Source organism: Danio rerio, chromosome 20 (genome assembly GCF_052040795.2).
Source record: "Danio rerio strain M-AB ecotype USA chromosome 20, GRCz13ab, whole genome shotgun sequence".
NCBI lineage: Eukaryota > Metazoa > Chordata > Actinopteri > Cypriniformes > Danionidae > Danio > Danio rerio.
Genome location: NC_141040.1, coordinates 38,845,537 through 38,864,698, shown reverse-complemented (window position 1 = coordinate 38,864,698; position 19,162 = coordinate 38,845,537). Strand labels below are relative to the sequence as shown.

Genomic DNA, 19,162 nt, shown 5'->3' with positions numbered 1-19,162 from the left:
TACATGATATCGGTTGTCGTGAACTATGCCATTACACAAGAAGAAACGAACTTGTCACGACGCCCATTTGTCGCTTACGACTCCCCACAACAACCTACACCAAGGAAATTTTTAAGAGCAGAACTGTTGCCACGACTTACAGATTATTGAGCTGAAGCTTGAATTAAATTAAAATCAGCTTGGATTAAATCATAAATCAAATCGCAATATCTGTAAAAAAATAAATAAATAAAATAAATCGCCCAAATCGCACAGCCCTAGTTTAGAGATAATTGAACCAAAATTTTAAATTCTGCCTTTTTTTAACCCACCCTTCATTTTCTGGAAGGTGTTTTGAAGAATGCTGGTTGCTGGCACCCATTAAGTTACTTTGGAAGTCAAAGGTGGCTGGCAGTTCAACAGAAAAAAAAGAAACTATTTAAAGGATTTTTTTTTCCTTTTTGTTTTTTGGTGAACTAGCCCTTTAATGCAAGGGTGCCCTACCCTGTTATTGGAGTTCCTGCAGAGTTTAGCTGTAACGTTGATCAAACACACCTGTCTTTAATTAGTAAGCGCTCCATTAGATCCTACTCAGTTGGTTTAGTTTAGTTTGATCAGGGTTGGAGCAAAACTCTGCAGGAAGGTAGGTCTCTAGGAACAGGGTTGAGCACCCCTGCTTTAATGCTTGGCATTCCACAAATTACCAACAATAATCTGGACTATAAACTCTAGGGGGCAGCAGTGACCCGACAAAAACATCTAACAGCTTCCGAATTACATCACTCCTGTAATGGTGAACCAAACATAATCACCTATTGATTTTTGAATTTAACCAAGTCTGATTGCTCCAAGGTCTTCGAAGACACTTCCATTCAACACAAATCTGTGCAAAACAACCAATCATAGCACAAAGCAGTGTGCAAGGTAAGAATATAAAGTGCTTTTGTTTTTTTTGTTTTTACCTCAAACAGAAGCAAACTCCTCCACAGCCTATTCGCTCTCTCTCATCTGTAACGGATTCACGTGCTCATTCAAGTTTCACTGATTTGCCTTTTATTATTTTGTATTCACAATGCTTCAAAGGTTAATTGACGGAGTTTCAGATAAATGAACAATCAGTTCTCATCATCAGCAACATTCGTCCTAACAGATGCTTTTTTGGGGGGGATGTCGCCACCATGGAAATGTCAATGATTAAAAACCCAGCTATACAAAATATTCCTCTTCTTTGATTAAACACAGATTTACATCTAGTTCTGGGGTCGCGGTGCATGTCATGATGGAGATGTTCACAGTTACTAATGAGGTAAGTGACCGTGGCCTGTGTTAACAGCCACCTACACCTCGCTCTGTCTCCGGATTCTGGTGGAGAGGCTGTTGATGTGACCCGAGCGACCTGACCGGCCCGTTAAACTCAGGTACTGGCGCAGGAGCTGACTCACGCGCTTTTGGTTGTTCCACTTACGGGCAGACTTTCTGATCCCTATGAAGCCTCCGTATCGCTTCTGCAAAGGCCTTCCGGAGCTCACCAGCTTACGTAAACCGTGACGACCTTTCATGAAGCCCCCGAATCGTTTGGACACGCTTACGGCTGCGTCGTCGCTCTTCTCGTCTCCTAAATCATCCTGGTCTTCCTGTGTCCGCGGGTCGAGGTCTGGGTCATATGAAGCCGTGAGTTTCTCCAGCTCTTCTGAAGGCTGCAGAGCGTGTCGAAAGCGCTCTAAAGCCTCCGTGTATTCGACACCGTTGTCATTCTCTATGCTGACTGTAGCCACAGGCTCCGCTTCATCATCTGAGCGCTTTGATGTTTCCTCGTCCTGCAAGGGCAGTGGGAGATGCTTCAAACCCGCTGCTTGGTAACACAGATCCCAGGTCAGTGCCGGAGACGCCTGTGCTTCACATTCCAGGATACACACCTGCAAAACAGAATTTTTTTGGGGGTGATGGCATGAAGTAAATCTTTGTTTACTTTTTAAAGTGAAAGATAATGCCAAAGGCAAATTTTCAGCAGTCATGTCTCGAGTCTTCAGTGTTCTGTGATCATTTGGAAATCACTGTATGATAAGTAAGGGAGAGCAGTTACCATTTATCATTAAAAAAACTAAATTCTATAACATAATGTTTTAAAGAAACGATTTTAAACAATTATTCATTCATTTTCTTTTTCGACTTAGTCCCTTTATTCTTCAGCTGTCGCCACAGTAGAATAACCCACCAACTCATCCAGCTTATGATTTACACAGCGGATGCTCTTCCAGCTGCAACCCAGTACTAGGAAACAGCCATACACTCATTCACACACATACACTACGGCCTATTTAGCTTATTCAATTCACCTATAGTGCATGTCTTTGGACTGTGGGGGAAACCGGAGCACCAGCAGGAAACCCATGCCAACACGGGGAGAAAAACTCCACACAAAAATGCCTACTGACCCAGCCGAGGCTCGAATCAGCGACCTTCTTGCTGTACGGCTACAGTGCTACCCACTGTGTGGTCCTGGATATCCTGGTAGATAGATAGATGACCACAATATATGTGTGTGTCTTATTAGGAAAACAGTCTTCTTTCGCTATTTGGTAGATTTTATGAATTTTTTTTTTTTTTTTTTTTTGGAATTTGCCCTTTGTAATAAAAAGTACATATAAAAAAATCCTAATGGCACAATGCTGCATGCAAGCCATCTTACCAGTGCAATGAGATGTGAAATGATATGTGGCATTGGTGCAAGAAATGATATGATAATTGACTGACTAGAATGGGATAAAAACCTTCATTTTGTATGTGATCAGCAGAGCTCAGCTGTAGACAAATGCATGTTCTTTCTAAAGATGCCCTCTTTAAAGAGGATTATCTAGAAAGCAAGCCTGTTTTATGATCTCGCATTAATAGGGAGAAAACTAATCATAAAGCGTGTAGCAGCATAGAACATTCAAGTGAAACAAGAAGTTGCATGCATGGAAAGTATTTGGCCTTGCAAATGAAATGTTGATGCCAAATGGGAAAAAATTAATGGCAGCCTAAAGACGCCTCTCATATGGAGAATGAAGTCACATGCACTGCCCAGGTGTGAGTTTTTCACAAATTTCAACAGTGTGAAAATCTTCATGTTTCTGTGGGTCTCATCTATGCAAACTGAATTTTATTTTGTATTTTCTATTGGATTCAAGTCAGGTGATTGGTTGGGCCATTCTACGGCTTGATTTTCTTGCTCTGAAAGCATTTGAAAGTTTACTTGGCTGTGGTTTGAATCATAGTCTTGCTGAAATGTCCACCCTGGTTTCATCTTCATCTCCCTGGTAATGTGGATGTTGAACTGAAGCAGCTAATATTCATTTACAATGACAAAGGGCAGAGGGTTGCTGAAGAACCACTATGAGATTTGTCTTTCTACACTTCCTTATCTTTATGTGTTTAATACATTTTCCTGCATCATTTCATTTTATTACACATAACTTAAATTGTAAACTAATTAGATTTGTTTTATTTTTATATATGGATTTTTTGGGTTGCTATCAACATCTGGTAAAAAATTCAACTCAACGTCACCTTTAAAAATATGTTTTCTGAGAAAAATGGACATTTTTCCATGGTGCATATACATTGGATTAGTAGGTACTGAAGCCAAATCTGGAGCTAATCTAAAAAAATAACTTACTATAACAGTCCATATATTAGTAGCCCGAATATATATATTTTAAGGAAAATGTAAAAATTCAAATCCAAAAGTGGAAAAAAAAAGAAAAAAAAAAAACATTTAAAATTTTGTTTTGTAATATTTTTGCAATAATTCACATGGCTGCTTAAATGTATGATCTATCTATTTCTAAATATGTTTGGTGACTAAAATATTTTAATAAATATATCTGTTCAATAAATCTGCTTTGTTTAAATGCACCAAAATATATGACCTATATTCACTGAGAAATGGATAAAAATATTATTTTCAAATGGGGTGAACTTGTTTATGCTAAGCACTGTATATTAAGATTTTCATATGTTTCTGTATGGTTGCGTACTGTATGTGAGTGTTAATACTGACTATGCATGAATCTGTTGATGAATGTTCAAGGTTCTGACAACATTGTGGTGTCAGAGGAAAATCTTGCCCACTGGGACTCACCAAATGTCAATCACAACATCAGCAGCTGATGACACAATGGCAGCCAATTACAGGCAGACATAACCCAATCACCGCAGTCACAGCTGTTTGCTCTGCAAAGCCATTAGCAACTTCATTACAGCCACTATTGTGACAGTGACCAACTTTGACATAGTTGATCTGTTGTAGTTTGCTAATTCAGTCCTGCTGCAAAACATGCTGTAGACATCTTTGAATGTATTGCAGTTGTGAACACTCCATTCATGTGTTCTTGTTATGAATTTGATTTCAAGACCATGAATGGGAATCTACTTGTTTAATCTTGCTCCATACACTTCTTCAGATGCAAACAAATGGCACTGATATCTGTTTACAGTGCACAGTAATACTATTGAGAAGCATGATTTTAATGTTTAAATTGACGATTAATCTCAGAAAGTCAGTCAACATTTATATTTTTCACCTTTTATGAATTGTTTAAATATTGCTGTCTGGGATACCAAAAATACAGAGACGACTAAGTCGACATTTCTGTGATAAAAGTTGCTGCTACTAGCTAATGTAGCTGACAAATTTTGCAGTTCGCTGTGTTGCACAGTTTAAGCTTGGTAAACTCTGACCTGTAAAATCGCATCATGTGACTGCGTGAGACCAATCGAAGATAACCTCAGTGATAGAAATAGAAAATATGGACCAATCGCTCTTTTTTTTTTTTTAAATGTCTAATCATCTTGGTCAATACTGCCTCATTTTGCAGCGCTGTATGCATGTAATTTTGCATCCTCAAACTCTAGCGAGACTGCGGCATCTGACTGTGTCTGTAACTTTATTTACACAGGACGCATCTTTGTGTTTAAAAATGTGAGACTCAGCACTAGGAAAAGTTTTTGTTTTTTAAAGAGCCTTCTATGTCAGATTGCCATCTAATAACACAGTTGTCATGCCAGCTTGCTACTGTAAACAGAAGCTCACAATGCTTGCCCTGCATATGAGTTTTTCTGATTGGTCCTCTGGATCTACAAATATCTGTGGGTCAGAATAGTGGCAGATTGAAAAAGAAAACAAAACTAATGTCTACTGCTAATGAGGGAGACGTTGGGCTCTATTTTAACGATCTTGGCGCAAAGTCAAAAGCACAGGGCGCAAAAGCATTAAGTGTGTCAGAATCCACTTTTGCGCCACAGCGCATGGTCTAACAGGGTTAAGCTTATTCTCTTAATCAGTTATAGGTGTGTTTTGAGAATAAACCAATGTCCCATTCCTTTTAAGAGTCAGTTGCGTGGCGCCATAGCGCATTTACTATTTACATGATGGACTTATAAGTTGACTGAACTGAGCGCTTCACTTGCAAGAAAACAGTTAAACAGAGCATCTGCAGCGCGAGATTAAGTGATGAGCCTCCTTATTCTTTACTTTCACTTTTACTCTCTTCCGTGGATAAGGAAACGTGTTGTACGCACAGACATCTATTAGCCTACATAATTATTTTGTTTGTTAAGCACAAAGATTTGTTTCAAAACTATTTCTAAATTCAGTTCTAATTTCCAGCAAACAAATAAATGAACAATAATAATGAAGGGTAGTCAAAAACTGAGTTATATCCAAATACACATGCTGTGCCCCATATGGCGGTGGTTTTTATATTTATGTAGAAATTAATCATTTTTGTAATATTTTAATCCTTTAATTATTTTTCATCTGTAAAGATATTTGTTTATTGCTGTATATCCTATGTGTATTAAGCAATGTGTAAGGGAGGCGCACAACTTATGCACTCTGCGCTGGACTTTAGACCTCCTCTCTGCGCTATGGAGCAGTCTATTTTAGATCCTCAAAATAGCAACGAGCCAGCAATGCACTATAACGCACCTCCTTTTTTAGACTAGAACACATATGGGCAAACATATGAGCGCAAATGCATTTGCTATTTAAACAGCGTGGTGCTACACGTCAAAATAACACTTACGTCAAGCTGAAACTAGCAAACAACAATTGCGTCCCGCCTTGTGCCGGGTGTATGATAGGGCCCATTGTCACTAATGGGCAGAGCTTTCCCCCTCTGATGACACATACAAAGGGAGAATGTCAATCAAAGTGTTTTTTCTGTTTTTATAAAGTGTGATTATAAAAATAGAATGAATTAATTTTTACCATTAGAGGCTACCTATATTCACACACTCTACCCTCACATCTGTGATTAAACCACTTATAATAGTGATTTTTGCATAATAGGTCTCCTTTAACTTCCATCAAGAAAAAAATAGCACTTTGGAAAGGGAAAATACATTCTGTGAGAAAAGCTGCTTTGTTGTTCATATCAAAATCACATGGTCTGTACAGCACTTCATGTGCTTGTAGCAAACTAATGGTAAGAGGGGCATGGCTAAGGGCCATCACTTAGAAGCAAATAGTCACATTAGATTGAAGATTACAAAACAAACAGTGGATTAACTTGCACAGAATAATTGTTCACCTTTAAACATTGAAGACAGACATTGAAGGGGGGGTCGCTTGGTGATTTGCAAAAATCTAATTCATTTTATTAAACTAATAGAATTAACCTACAGAAGAAAATCATAGTTACATTAAAAAAATGCAAATAAAATCATCAATCATCAAACCATCAATCTTTCATTTTTTGCGACCCCTGTGGTGATTATGTTATATTAAAGACACAGCAATAGCGTCAGATGCAGCAGATTGATTTTATAGCACCAGGTTAAACTTATGACACCTTTACGGCTCTCACATACATTAAAAATCATTTCAGGCCACACCTAAACATGGAGGATGGTCTCTGAGAAGTGTTCTTCAAAGATAAATGATGAAGAGACTTGGCCTATTGGTATGTGTGCGCCTTTGTGTGCAAGGTTTATATATTTATAACCACCTCTGAGGGATTCGAGAAAGTTTAAGAACTCCTGATGTAAAGAATAACAATGTGACTAGCAAAATAAACATTTTGATTTCCACATGGATTTTTAAGTTAATTAGTCTGTGCAACCTATAGTGAACACTATGATATTGTAAAACATGTACATTATTATGACAAAAAAAAAAAACAGTGGTCAAAAATGACTATTGAAATCTTCTCAATTTAAATGACGAAACCTTTTTTAATTAGTTAGACCTACCAGTGTATTAAAAGCTTGGTGTTCAGGCAGGATGAGTCCACAGGTTAAGCAGTCCCCTTGGCAGTCGCTGTGACTTGAAGCGCACAAGCATAAGAGCAGCAGGGTCCAAAATGGAGTCTTCATGACTTCTTCACAGAACAAAGGAATGAGGCAGGAACTTCAGATCAGACACTGGGCTCTCTGATGAAGGAGAGACAAGAACAGAGGGATCTGATTAGTAATCAACTCAAGCATAAAACTAGTGCAATTTACATTTTGTTTCCTGTAAATGATCTAGTGAAGAACAACCAAATGATTCTCCAGATTCAATAAGCACTTTGAAGTGGCTAAAACAGTGAAAGTTCAGGAAGTAATGGAAGCTCTTCCAAGACATATTCTGAAAAACTCTTTTGCTAAGCAATTTGGCTCCAGGATTCCAATTTAGTCATGTTTGCCCCTTGGCTGCTTCTTCGTACTCATTTTATGACTCCAGTTGCAGGGTTTTCAACCAAGGTGTAAAAAGCTACTCTAGTGGCTCTGCTAAGATGATTCTAACATTTATATGACATTTCTTTAAATGTATATATACAATATTATATGTTTGGAATTGATAAGGTAGCTTTAAGTGTTTTTGAAAGTCTCTTCTTCTCTCCAGGTCTGAATGTTATTTGAACAGTTTAAACAGCTATGTTGAGAAAAATCATTTCACTTTCATTCATTTTCCTTCAGCTAAGTCTCTATTTCAGAGGCCGCCACAGCGGAATGAACTGCCAACTATTCCAGCATGTTTTATGCATCTGAAGTCCTTCCAGCCGCAACCCACTATTGGGAAACACCCACAAACCCTCACATTCACACACTCACTCATACACAATGACCAATTTAGTTTATTCAATTCACCTGTACCGCATGTCTTTGGACTGTGGGGAAAACTGGAGCACTCGGAGGAAACCCACGCCTGGAGAACATGCAAGCAAACTCCACACTGAAATGCCAACTGACCAAGTCGGTACTCTCTTGCTGTGAGGCGACAGTGCTAACCACTGAGCCACCATGCTGCCACCAATTTTGCTTTCAAATTTATTTAAAATAACTGTCTTCTATGTCAGAGGTTCCCAAACTTTTCAGCTCGCGACCCCCAAAATAATAATGCCAGTGACTCGCGACCCCCAATATCCTCTGAGGTGGTTATAAATACAGAAACCTTGAATGCAATGGCGCACACACACCAATAAACCAAAGTCTATTCTTCATTTTATTATTTTTTTTAAATGTATGTCGGTGCTGTAAATGTGCCAGAAAGTTTAACCTGGTCTTATAAAATCAATCTGCTGCATCTGACGCTATTACTGAGTCTTTAATATAATGTAATTACCTGAGGGGTCGCAATCCAATAGAACTAGTAACTATAAGCTTATAAAGTTACTATTTACAGAAGTGTATATAGTAACTGTAAACGACAATTTTTTAATAGGTTATGGATTAAAATTTAAATTCTTATGGTTTAATAAAAATAAATAGATTTTTGGAAATCACCAGGCAACCCCCCCTTCATTGTCCCGCGACCCCTCAGGATGTTCCGACCCCCACTTTGAGAACCACTGTTCTATGTGAACGTTTTTTTAAATGTCATTCATTCATTAATTTATTCATTTTCTTTTGGGCTTAGTCCCTTTATTAATCAGGGGTTGCCACAGCAGAATGAACCACCAACTTATCCAGCTGCAACCCATCACTGGGAAACACCCATACACTATCATTCACACACATACGCTACAGACAATTTTAGCTTATCCAACTCACCTATACCGCATGTCTTTGGACTTGTGGGGGAAACTGGAGCACCCGAAGAAAACCCACGCCAACACGGGGAGAACATTCAAACTCTCCACAGAAATGCAGACTGACCCAGCCAAGGCTGGAACCAGAGACCTTCTTGCTGTGAGGCGAGTTCGCTCGCTACCCACTGCACTACTGTGCTGCTAAAATGTCATTTATTTATACATTGTTTGTGTCTTTTATTCATACATAAATATAATTTAATGTCATTAAGCTGAATTTTAAGCATCATTAATTAAATCTTCATTGCCACATGAACCCCCAAAAATTTATTTTATTGAATTATTTGCTTTAAGTAAACTATGATTTCTGACTACACTGCTTTTTAAATGATTGAAGTCATGTTTTATTCATTTAGCAAGAATGCATTAAGTTTAACAAAAAAAAAAAGTTAAATGTTGCAAATATGATTCTGCTCTTTTGTACTTTCTAGTCATAGAAGCAGAGTTGTACACAGACATTTTAAGCAGCACGGCATTCAACATTGATGATAATAATAATTTTTTTGCCTCACAGCAAAAAGGTCGCTGGTTTGAGTCCCAGGTGGGCCAGTTGGCATTTCTGTGTGGAGTTTGTTCTCTGCGTGTTGGCGTTGGGTTTCCTACGGTTTCCCCCACAATCAAAGACATGCGCTATAGGTGAATTGGTTAAACTAAATTGGCCGTAATGCATGAGTGTGTTTGTCAATGTGAGTGTGTATGGGCGTTTCCCAGTAGAAAGGTATCCACTGTGTAAAACATATGCTGTAATAGTTGGTGGTTTGTTCCGCTGTGGCAAATAAGGAACTAAGCCGAAGGAAAATTAATAAATGTTTCTTGAACACCAAATAGGAAGGTAAACATCTGAATGAACATTAAGCTAATTATCTAAGCAAGTAACATTCCAACTAGAAAATAACGATCCCAAAAGGGAAAATCACAAAACAATGTCTATGAAGAGCCATTAATTGTTCCCTGAAAAACCTACAAGTGAACAGTTCTTGAAAAGCATGTTTTTCCTCATTACAGTAGGTAAGGTAGTGTAATTTGTTTATCCTGGTGGCTGCTCTAAAGCTCCTTATTTCACAAGGACATTCACATGTTTGAATGTGAACATCAGAAGTCAATCTGTAGCTAATCAGCTCTAGAAACATGTTTTTCACCCTTGCCAGCAATCACCTTAACGAATTCCTGCTAATCCCAGATATTGAGACTGATAACCTGGTATTTTAAGGATAAACCCAAACATGGGTCCAGTTTTCCTCGAAGATAAACACATGTCTCCCTGGAGATAAGATCACTTGATGACAATGACAATGAACCCTCAAAGTGACTCAAATTCACACATGAAAGTCTAACATAATGATGTGGATCACCACCACTGAAACATGTCAAAATTTGGAAGCCACCATCTGTTTTTTTTTCTTTCCCCCACACATACTGAAGTTCATTAAGGAAACTCATCATAGGCCCTAATTAATGTCTGAATTAGTGTGTGTGTGTGTGGCGTAATGAGAAGGAAATGAGTGCGGGAGAGAAAGAGCGGGAATGCAGTTTCCATCAAACTCTGACTCACGCACTGCGCCAGCACACATTAGTCACGACTGCATTAGGAGAGAAACGCACATATGAGCGCACCTCTAAAAGCTTTCTTTGATGAAAGCCAACAAAATTCTTTAGCCCAACTCCAAAGCAGTGATGAAAAGTTGACAATAAAAGCATCTTGAGATGTCTGTGCTCAATGAACAAGAAGACTGCATATAATTACAGACCTTTGCACGGACATGGGTATCCAGAGCACTCTAAAAGAAAAGGGATGCCAAAAAAAAAAGAAAAGTTTCCGGCCAATTAAATCCATTGCATCGTTAATACAGTTCAATTTGGAAAGTGATTTGATGGTACTTTTTTTATGATCATCCCCTGCTATAATCTCTTATTAAAAGTCTTTTTCCGAGATAATGGAAAACACGAGAACAGCTGGAGGGAAAGTGCGAAAGCATCGACCGTCATCTGCAGTACTGATATACTGAGAATGAGTTATTTTGCAGAGAGAATGAGAGTAAATTGTCTTTCTTGATACAATCTTTAACATGCCATGAAACGTGAGAGAGACCCTCATCCTAAAAAATGTAAAAGGAATCTACTGAAGTGCCAAGAATCACTTTTGGCCACTTCAGTAGATCTGTTTTACATTTTTAGGATGAGGGTCTCTCTCACGAGTCACGACAATGATTACATTTGGAGGAAAGTCCAACACAATCTCACGGCAATTCGTAACTTTTTGATTTAGTGGGTAATTCGTATGAATTTAGTTTGAATTTGCTTATCCCAGAATGACGGTTGGGTTTCATATTCTACCCCGCCTTTTTAAAAACATATTGATGTTTTGTTGATGTAGATTTTCTAAGAATATTCTGGAGTTGTGCTTAAGAGTGTAAAACCTCTGGTCTCTGCAGTTTAATTGTTTCCTTCGTAAGATATGTGCAGAATAAAAGCTGCTAAACAAATACAAGGGAGAATGAAATATTGATAACTTATCTGAAGTCACTGTATATTTTATTTCTTGTGAGTGAATCAATAAATATTTGTAATATGTATTTCTTTTCTTTCCAGATTTTCCAGAGTTTTATTTTCCCAACATAACAAGCTTCTCATATTTTGATGGTTTCCCAGGAGGCACACAACATCATACGATGTTAATATTAGGTTAGATTTAGGTCATGACGTCAGATGACCAAAATTCAATGTCTAGCCTGTGTCTAAGGACAACATTATTTTGACATCCAAATAGCGACATCAAATGATGTTGATATTTAGTTGATTTTGTGTTGGAAAGTGACCAAAATCTGATAGATGTCACAGTGGTAACGTCCACACAACATCAAGGTGTAAAATGATTCAACGCTGACATTTGGTTAATTTTAGGTTGATTTTAGGTTGGACATTGGCCCGATGTTGGGTTCTAACGTCAACCTGAATTTCATTTCCAACATCACCACGACGTTGGGGTACAACGTCAATATGACATCATATTGACAACCTGTGTGTGGAGGGTTTAATTGACATCCTGCAGGATTTAATTTAACTTGTAGGATTTTTTAAATCAAATATTGTTCAAGGCCCAATCTAGAAATCACAGTATATAGCTTTTTATCTAAATACCCAATTTATACTGTGTAAAATAAGTGTTATAAATGGGTTTAAACTTCATATTCAGCCTTTTTTTTTCAGTTTTATCATTTATTTTAACCTAACTGCATTATTATTTTCAGTCTAATAAGTATTTTTTGTTAGATTTACTTCAATTATTTATTTATTTGTTATTTATTATTTGTTTAAATTTAATTTAATCATATGTGTTTTATTTAATATTTTTTTAAATAATCTAAATCTTATTTCTAGTTATTTGTTTGTTTATATGTTAAACTAAAGTGTATTATTTATATATTTCATATTTTATTAATTTTATTCAAACTATTTATTAATATTATTATTCATTCATATATTTTCCTTCAGCATAGTCTCTATTTTAGAGGTCGCCACAGCAAAATGAACAACCAACTATTTCGCCATATGTTTAACACAGCGGATGCCCTTCCAGCTGCAACCCAGTATTGGAAAACACCCATACACACTCATTCACACACACACACACTCGTACACAACAGACAATTTAGTTCATCCAGTTTACTTACAGAGCATTCTTTGGACTGTTCCTCCAGAGTACCCGGAGACAACCCATATGAACGGGGAAAACATGCAAACTTTACATAGAAATACAAACTGGCCCAGCCAGGACTCAAGCCAGCAACCTTTTTGCGGTGAGGCGAGCACTGAGCCACCTTGCTGCCTATTAATATTATTAACATTTTATAAATCAATCAACTTTATTTATATAGTACCTTTCTACATCAGGTTTCCCAAGGTGCTGTATGCTTCCACCCCAGCTACCCCTCCCCCCCAACCATTTCTCAGACCCCTAGCACTCTCTTGTCACCCCAATCAGTAAACTACCTGGACCCTGTTTGAAATATTATATATTACATATGCTATATTACATATGATTACACATGCCAAACGTAGGCCTCTTTCCTCTGTAAAACACAATATATATATATATATTTTTTTGCGCTGTTGACTTTCACTGCATGGATTAAAACGGTTCACAATGACATGCTGCTACTGAGTAAATGTGAATTGTGAGCCCAAACATGTTTCCTCACAGAGAGGATGCTCTGTCCATGCTTTGACTAATCTATGGGAATGTGACTAATCTGATTTGACCAGCCTGCTCGCCCTCTCTTACAGCCACCTGATCGTATCTCCTCCACGGTAAACACCAAACCCCATTCTCATTCTGTCCTTGCGCCATTCCTGAAACACAAACGCCTCAACTGAGTCACCCCCAGATTCTGTGAAATCAAGTCTGCAAGCTTTTCTTCAGCTTTGGCTGTTTTTTGTTCCCCCGTTTCCATTCTTGCCAGCCAACTGTGTCATGACATGTCAAGAATCGGCAAATAACAATTACTTTTGTTTGTTTGTTCCACAGCAGATGGAGGAAGGAGCAACATGACCTCGTTCACATTTCTCATCCACATTAATACTATACGACGAATGCACTTCATCTCGGATTTATTACGCAGTAAATGATAGCTCACCTGTTTGCTACATCTAGCTCTTTTTTCCCCCTTTCCTTCGCAAGAAGCATCGTATCAAAATAATCTAAGCTCTTCTCATTGTCATAACCATTTCCGTTGAGGAATAGGGGGATTCGCATGGTTACTTTAATTGAGAGCACAGCAACTGCCAGAGGGCTGAGAGTCTGCGGTCCCGTTACAGATGATCATGGTTCCCCTCCACACACACACTGGCAGCAATCATTGCATTATCCTCCCCGTGGCCATGACAATGAGCACTGAATTTACCATAAAGAGAAGGGGGAGGGAGCGAAAAAGTTTCTCTCTTTATTTCTGAAAGACTATAGGCATGCAATTTCAATTGGCGAGAAGAAAATAAGATAAAAGCCACCGTCACCTCCACTTAAACGTAAAAGCAAAGGTGAAGGTAAACTGGCAGATTGCATACATTACACGCTTTGACTCATGGAAAGTCACAATTTCAATTGCAATGTCTGCAATTTCAAGGCAAATATCTAAACAAGGCAAGCTTCAGGAAAAGAGAAAATGGATTGTTCACCCAAATGTGAGATTTTAACTCTAAAGTGGTCTCAAACCTTTTCACAAAAGAAGATATTTTGAAAAAATTTAGTAACCATTGACGTCCATGGAAAAACAAATACTGTGGATGTTAATGGTTACTGGTTTCTAACAATTTTCAAAATATCTTTTGTGTTCAGCAGAAACAAAGAAAGTCAAGGATTCAAGAGAAGGGTGAGAAAATGATCAGTTTTGGGTGAACTGACCCTTTAGAGTCCACATAAGAATGCAGTTTTTTGGATGGCTACACTCAAAATAATTATTCTGCTGCTTGTTCAAACTACTTACATAAAATTAACTTAAACAACACAATTATTGAGGTATTATTTGGACAATTTATTTGTTTTATGTTCAATCGACTTAAATTTAAGTTACCTTAATCGATTTGTGTTGGAACAACCTGAATGAATTGTGTGGAAACCTGCATTTTTTATGAGTATGGTAAAAACTTTGATGCATTTAGTGAGTTCAAGAGCATCTGAAATAAGTAAATGAGTCAAATTACAATCATTTAGGTGTCATGATTATGCATACTTACAAATAGTTTGACAACTGAACATCAGGTATGGAGGTTTGACCTTATACGAGTTCTATCTGAGCGATCTCTTTATCCTGTAAAGTTGTTTTTTAATCATTGCAATTAATATTGAAAATGTTGCTCGAGCTTAAATGTTGCAAATTCATTGAGAGCATTAACTGATTTAATAGATTTACTCTTCCCTGTGTAAGAGAGAACAACTCTAATTGATAGATGTATGTAATTATGCATGCAACACTTCTGCTCTAATGGATTTTAGGGTAAAAATCAATTTAACATGGCGCAGGTAATTAATCTGAGCAAAACTAGTCTCTCCCTAATGCAGTACAAAATTTTGAAATAATTGCAGTAAATTAGACAAGCGGCTTTAAATTTATAGTGGACTGTTGCATGAATTTATGATGGGAGGCATAATCTGTGCAATTTGGATGATTTATTTAGACTTGGTGTATGTCTTATGTTAGCCGTTTTTGCAAACATCTAGTTATTCGGTCACACTTTATGACATTCATTAGTTACTTTATTTACTAACATAATTCAATAATGAACATTACTTGTAGAGCATTTATAAATCATAGTTCAGCATTTACTAATGCATTATTAACATCCAAATTCATGCTTGTTAACATTAATGCACTGTCAGTTAACATGAACTAATGATGAATAACTGTATTTTCATTAACTAACATGAACAAATGCTGTAATAAATGTTTTGTATGTTGTTCGTTCATGTTAGTAAATTCATTAAGTAACATTAACTAATACAACCTAATTGTAATGTGTTATTCTCTGAATAAATACACTAATTAAATTATATGAATGACGCATTGAGATATTCTGATTGCTTTAAAAGAGTCAGAGTTGTCATTGGGAATATGAAAATAGTGATGATAAACATCTAAAAGAAAATATAAATCAAATACATCTAATTTATATAGATATATGGTATTCTCTTATACTGTTATTCTGTTATTCTCCTTAATGTAAGGCAAATAATTTTACAAAATTATTTAATATACAAATATTTAAAATTATTAAAAATTAAAATTGTTAAAAAAACAAACTTTTTGTCTCAGGATTAACAGCTGCAAAGGAAACAATCATTATTCCTGGTTCCATCCTAATATCCTGTCAATTCAGTATACTATTTTATAGACATTGTTTGGTTAGAACAGTTCACTGCCTTAATTAACAGAGCAAAAATTTGTTAAGATTGTTTAAATCTGGTGGTTCATACTGGCGCTTAAATCTCTGATTAAGATGCCTTAAGATATAGGTGACAACACTATACACACTTTCTGTTTGATCTGTTTTACAATAACTTTCTTAGGCACGTTTTTTCCATTTATGTACTTCTCTGAAATTATGTATATAGTTTTTTTCGACTTTCTTTTTTTTTTTTTTTTTTAACTTATTTACAGGTTTCTGTATGCATATATATATATATATAAATATATATATATATATATATATATATATATATATATATATATATATATATATATATATATATATATATATATATATATATATATATATATATATATATACACACATATATATATATATATATATATATATATATATATATATATATATATATATATATATATATATATATATATATATATATATATATATTGTTATAAACCATGCTTTAGACATTGAACCAAGTCAATGTTAAGGATTTCTGCTATTACCGTTGTTGATAATCATGTTTACTAAAAACACAATAAAGTTTGTCAAAAAATTTTTATTGATTACAAAATGTTAACTAATTAAGCTACTATTTGACTATAATTTTTATTTGCATTGCTGCACAACACATTGTGTATTTTAAAAATATAAATAAATAATTAACACACATTCGCATTGATCACAATCATTTTACCTGTCTTCTTACAATCGATGATATTTAATAAGCATAAATTGACTGTCACTAAAGAAACAGGAATATTAGTATAAATGAGTCGCACACTTGTTGCACTTCTGTTTGTCAGGCAGCAATTATAGACATAATCAAACTGAAAAAAATATGCACAAAATGCTCTGTTAGTAATTAGAGGGAGTCTAAGAGGATGCATTGTATTAAATCTAGCTTAATTACAGCTACAAAATTTACTAGCCAAAATATATCACTCTTCCCTCTTGACTGACTTCAAAACCCAGTGCACACATTCGAGTTTCAGTCGTTAAAGCTTTTAATTAAATTTATTTGTATAGTACTGTCTAAAATGCGATCATTATATGCAATTTCATATGAAATTGCTAAATTTGCATTGTGCACTGTAAGCATCTACTGTAAGAAGGGTCAAATATTAAGAGGACTTATACATTTGTATTCTAATCTTACACAAAAATTCTTCATTTAAAAAACATATATTTTTTCCTTTACTTATTTTTAACTTATTTTAATAAAACCTATAATCATTTTCAAAACTAAACTGTAAAAAACGTATCTACAAATACAGAAACTTAACAGAACTTTACAAGTAACAGAATAAAAAAGGTTCCTGCAACAACTGGGTTAATGTAGGTTAATTGGTAGCCATGAAGAGGAATAACAGGTAAAATCCATGAGTAATGGAAAAAAGACTGCTTAAAGAGCAGCACTAATTATTAAAACGTCACTGAGGGAATCAACACATTAATATTACCCCAATCACACTCCCATAAGAAAACAATGACTGTGTTGGCAACTGCTTTCATTTCTGCCAAGACAAATATTAACATTAAGAACCTAGCAATCTCAAAAACTCACAAAATATTTGACCCACTAACCTAATAAAACACCTATAATCTAGACTGTAAATACAAAAGGCATCAGAATGACACCTTGTTTTACCTGCCGTCGGTGATAAGGGGTCTCTCTGTCACTTTCAGTCTTGAGGTGTGGTGGATATGTCCAATCTTCAGCTTCTGGGTTTATTCAACTGCTTGCCTGCTCCCTTTCTCTCCCCTCTTATAACGACACACCCCTTCCAGTGGTTCAGCCTCCCCAGTGTCTGTGGATGGGGCTACACCAAGGCAGGGTATTACAGGGTATTACGCACAACCTGGACAGCCATACAACCCTTAGTCAATGCTGACGTACAAGACACAACCAACGTCACCTCTTTCTCCACCCCAGAAGATATGACTTGAACTAAAAATACGCTTTGTTTAATTCCCATATACCCATACTTCTTGTAAGGAACTCAAAATCCATTGGTTTCATCCAGTAACATATTTACTGTATACATCCAAACATAGTTCCTATCAATTAAGTAATGATCTGAAACTTGAATAAGGTGCCTTTAACAAGCTGAATGCAGGCCTGGGAGCGGCGCTCGCAAATTAAGCCCGAAATGCAATTTAGAGTTGAGCCGTGCATACAGAAGAAAAACAAAATCTCCCAGAGGCAAAGGGAAGTCTCGGTGGACGCTGACACTTCACATCCGCAACAAAGGGTTGTATATGAGGACAACACAAACTTGCCTGAAGGAAAGATGCTGAAAAGAGTTGACTTGTGCTACTAAGAATAAACTGAATTTTTTGTATAGCATTTAAGGGAATTGTATTTGATGTGTGTTCAAATTGTGGGTCATACCTCAGTCTTAAAACAGACTAGATTGGTTCCTCCCCAACCTCACACCTCTTGGAGTTTGAACTGGAAATTAAATAGAAATGGCAGAAAGAGTTAGAGCATTTGGGGGAAATTAAGTGTTCAAATTTTAATGTGATAATACCTTTTAAAAAATATGATCAAAAAACAAACAAGGCTTAATAAAATCAACATTCAAAATCTGTATAAACCAAATTTGCTTTTCCAGATCTAAATTACTGTTCTACATTACTGACATTTTCAAATTTACAATGTAATTGTGCATCCTGTTAACTCATTTCAATTCGAATAAAAATGTTAATATTAAAACATGTTAACTGGTTACCAATAAGTTTACTAAACCTATTGTAATAGATCCAACACTGCATTTTATGTAGTTTTATAGTAAAATAAAACATAAACATCCCAGTATCCCCTACCTGAGATTTCACTTTGACATTTTTCATTAAACAATATATTGCTGTTTCTTAGTTTTTGTGTGTATGTGTGTACCTGCAATAGTCACATTAGAAGATAAATATATTATTAAATATTATTATTTTTAAATTATTTAGACAATCCATAAAGCAATGTTTATTTATTTATTTTTGATTGTTGTTTATTAGAATTGACGCAGATGAAATGCATAGAACAAGACTTGATCATCCTGAACTAAGTTAATGAAATCTTTCCAAATAGAGCACATTCATTTCATCTTGTGAAATTGAATTCATATCACAATATATTGCAGCAAAACAAAATATCACAATGTCATGTTTTTCCAACATAGTGCAGCCCAAGTTTAATGTCACAT

The 19,162-nt window shown here is 36.0% G+C and overlaps 1 protein-coding gene across 1 annotated transcript; it reads right to left on the bottom strand.

Annotated features, from left to right (window-relative positions):
• Positions 1-1,035: 1,035 nt before the first annotated feature.
• pnocb (prepronociceptin b) lies at positions 1,036-17,692 on the bottom strand. The gene is given in 3 exon segments (NM_001015044.2): positions 1,036-1,895; positions 7,216-7,395; positions 17,611-17,692. Coding segments are annotated over 2 exon segments (702 nt in total). The 5' UTR covers positions 7,339-7,395; positions 17,611-17,692; the 3' UTR covers positions 1,036-1,316.
• Positions 17,693-19,162: the final 1,470 nt, after the last annotated feature.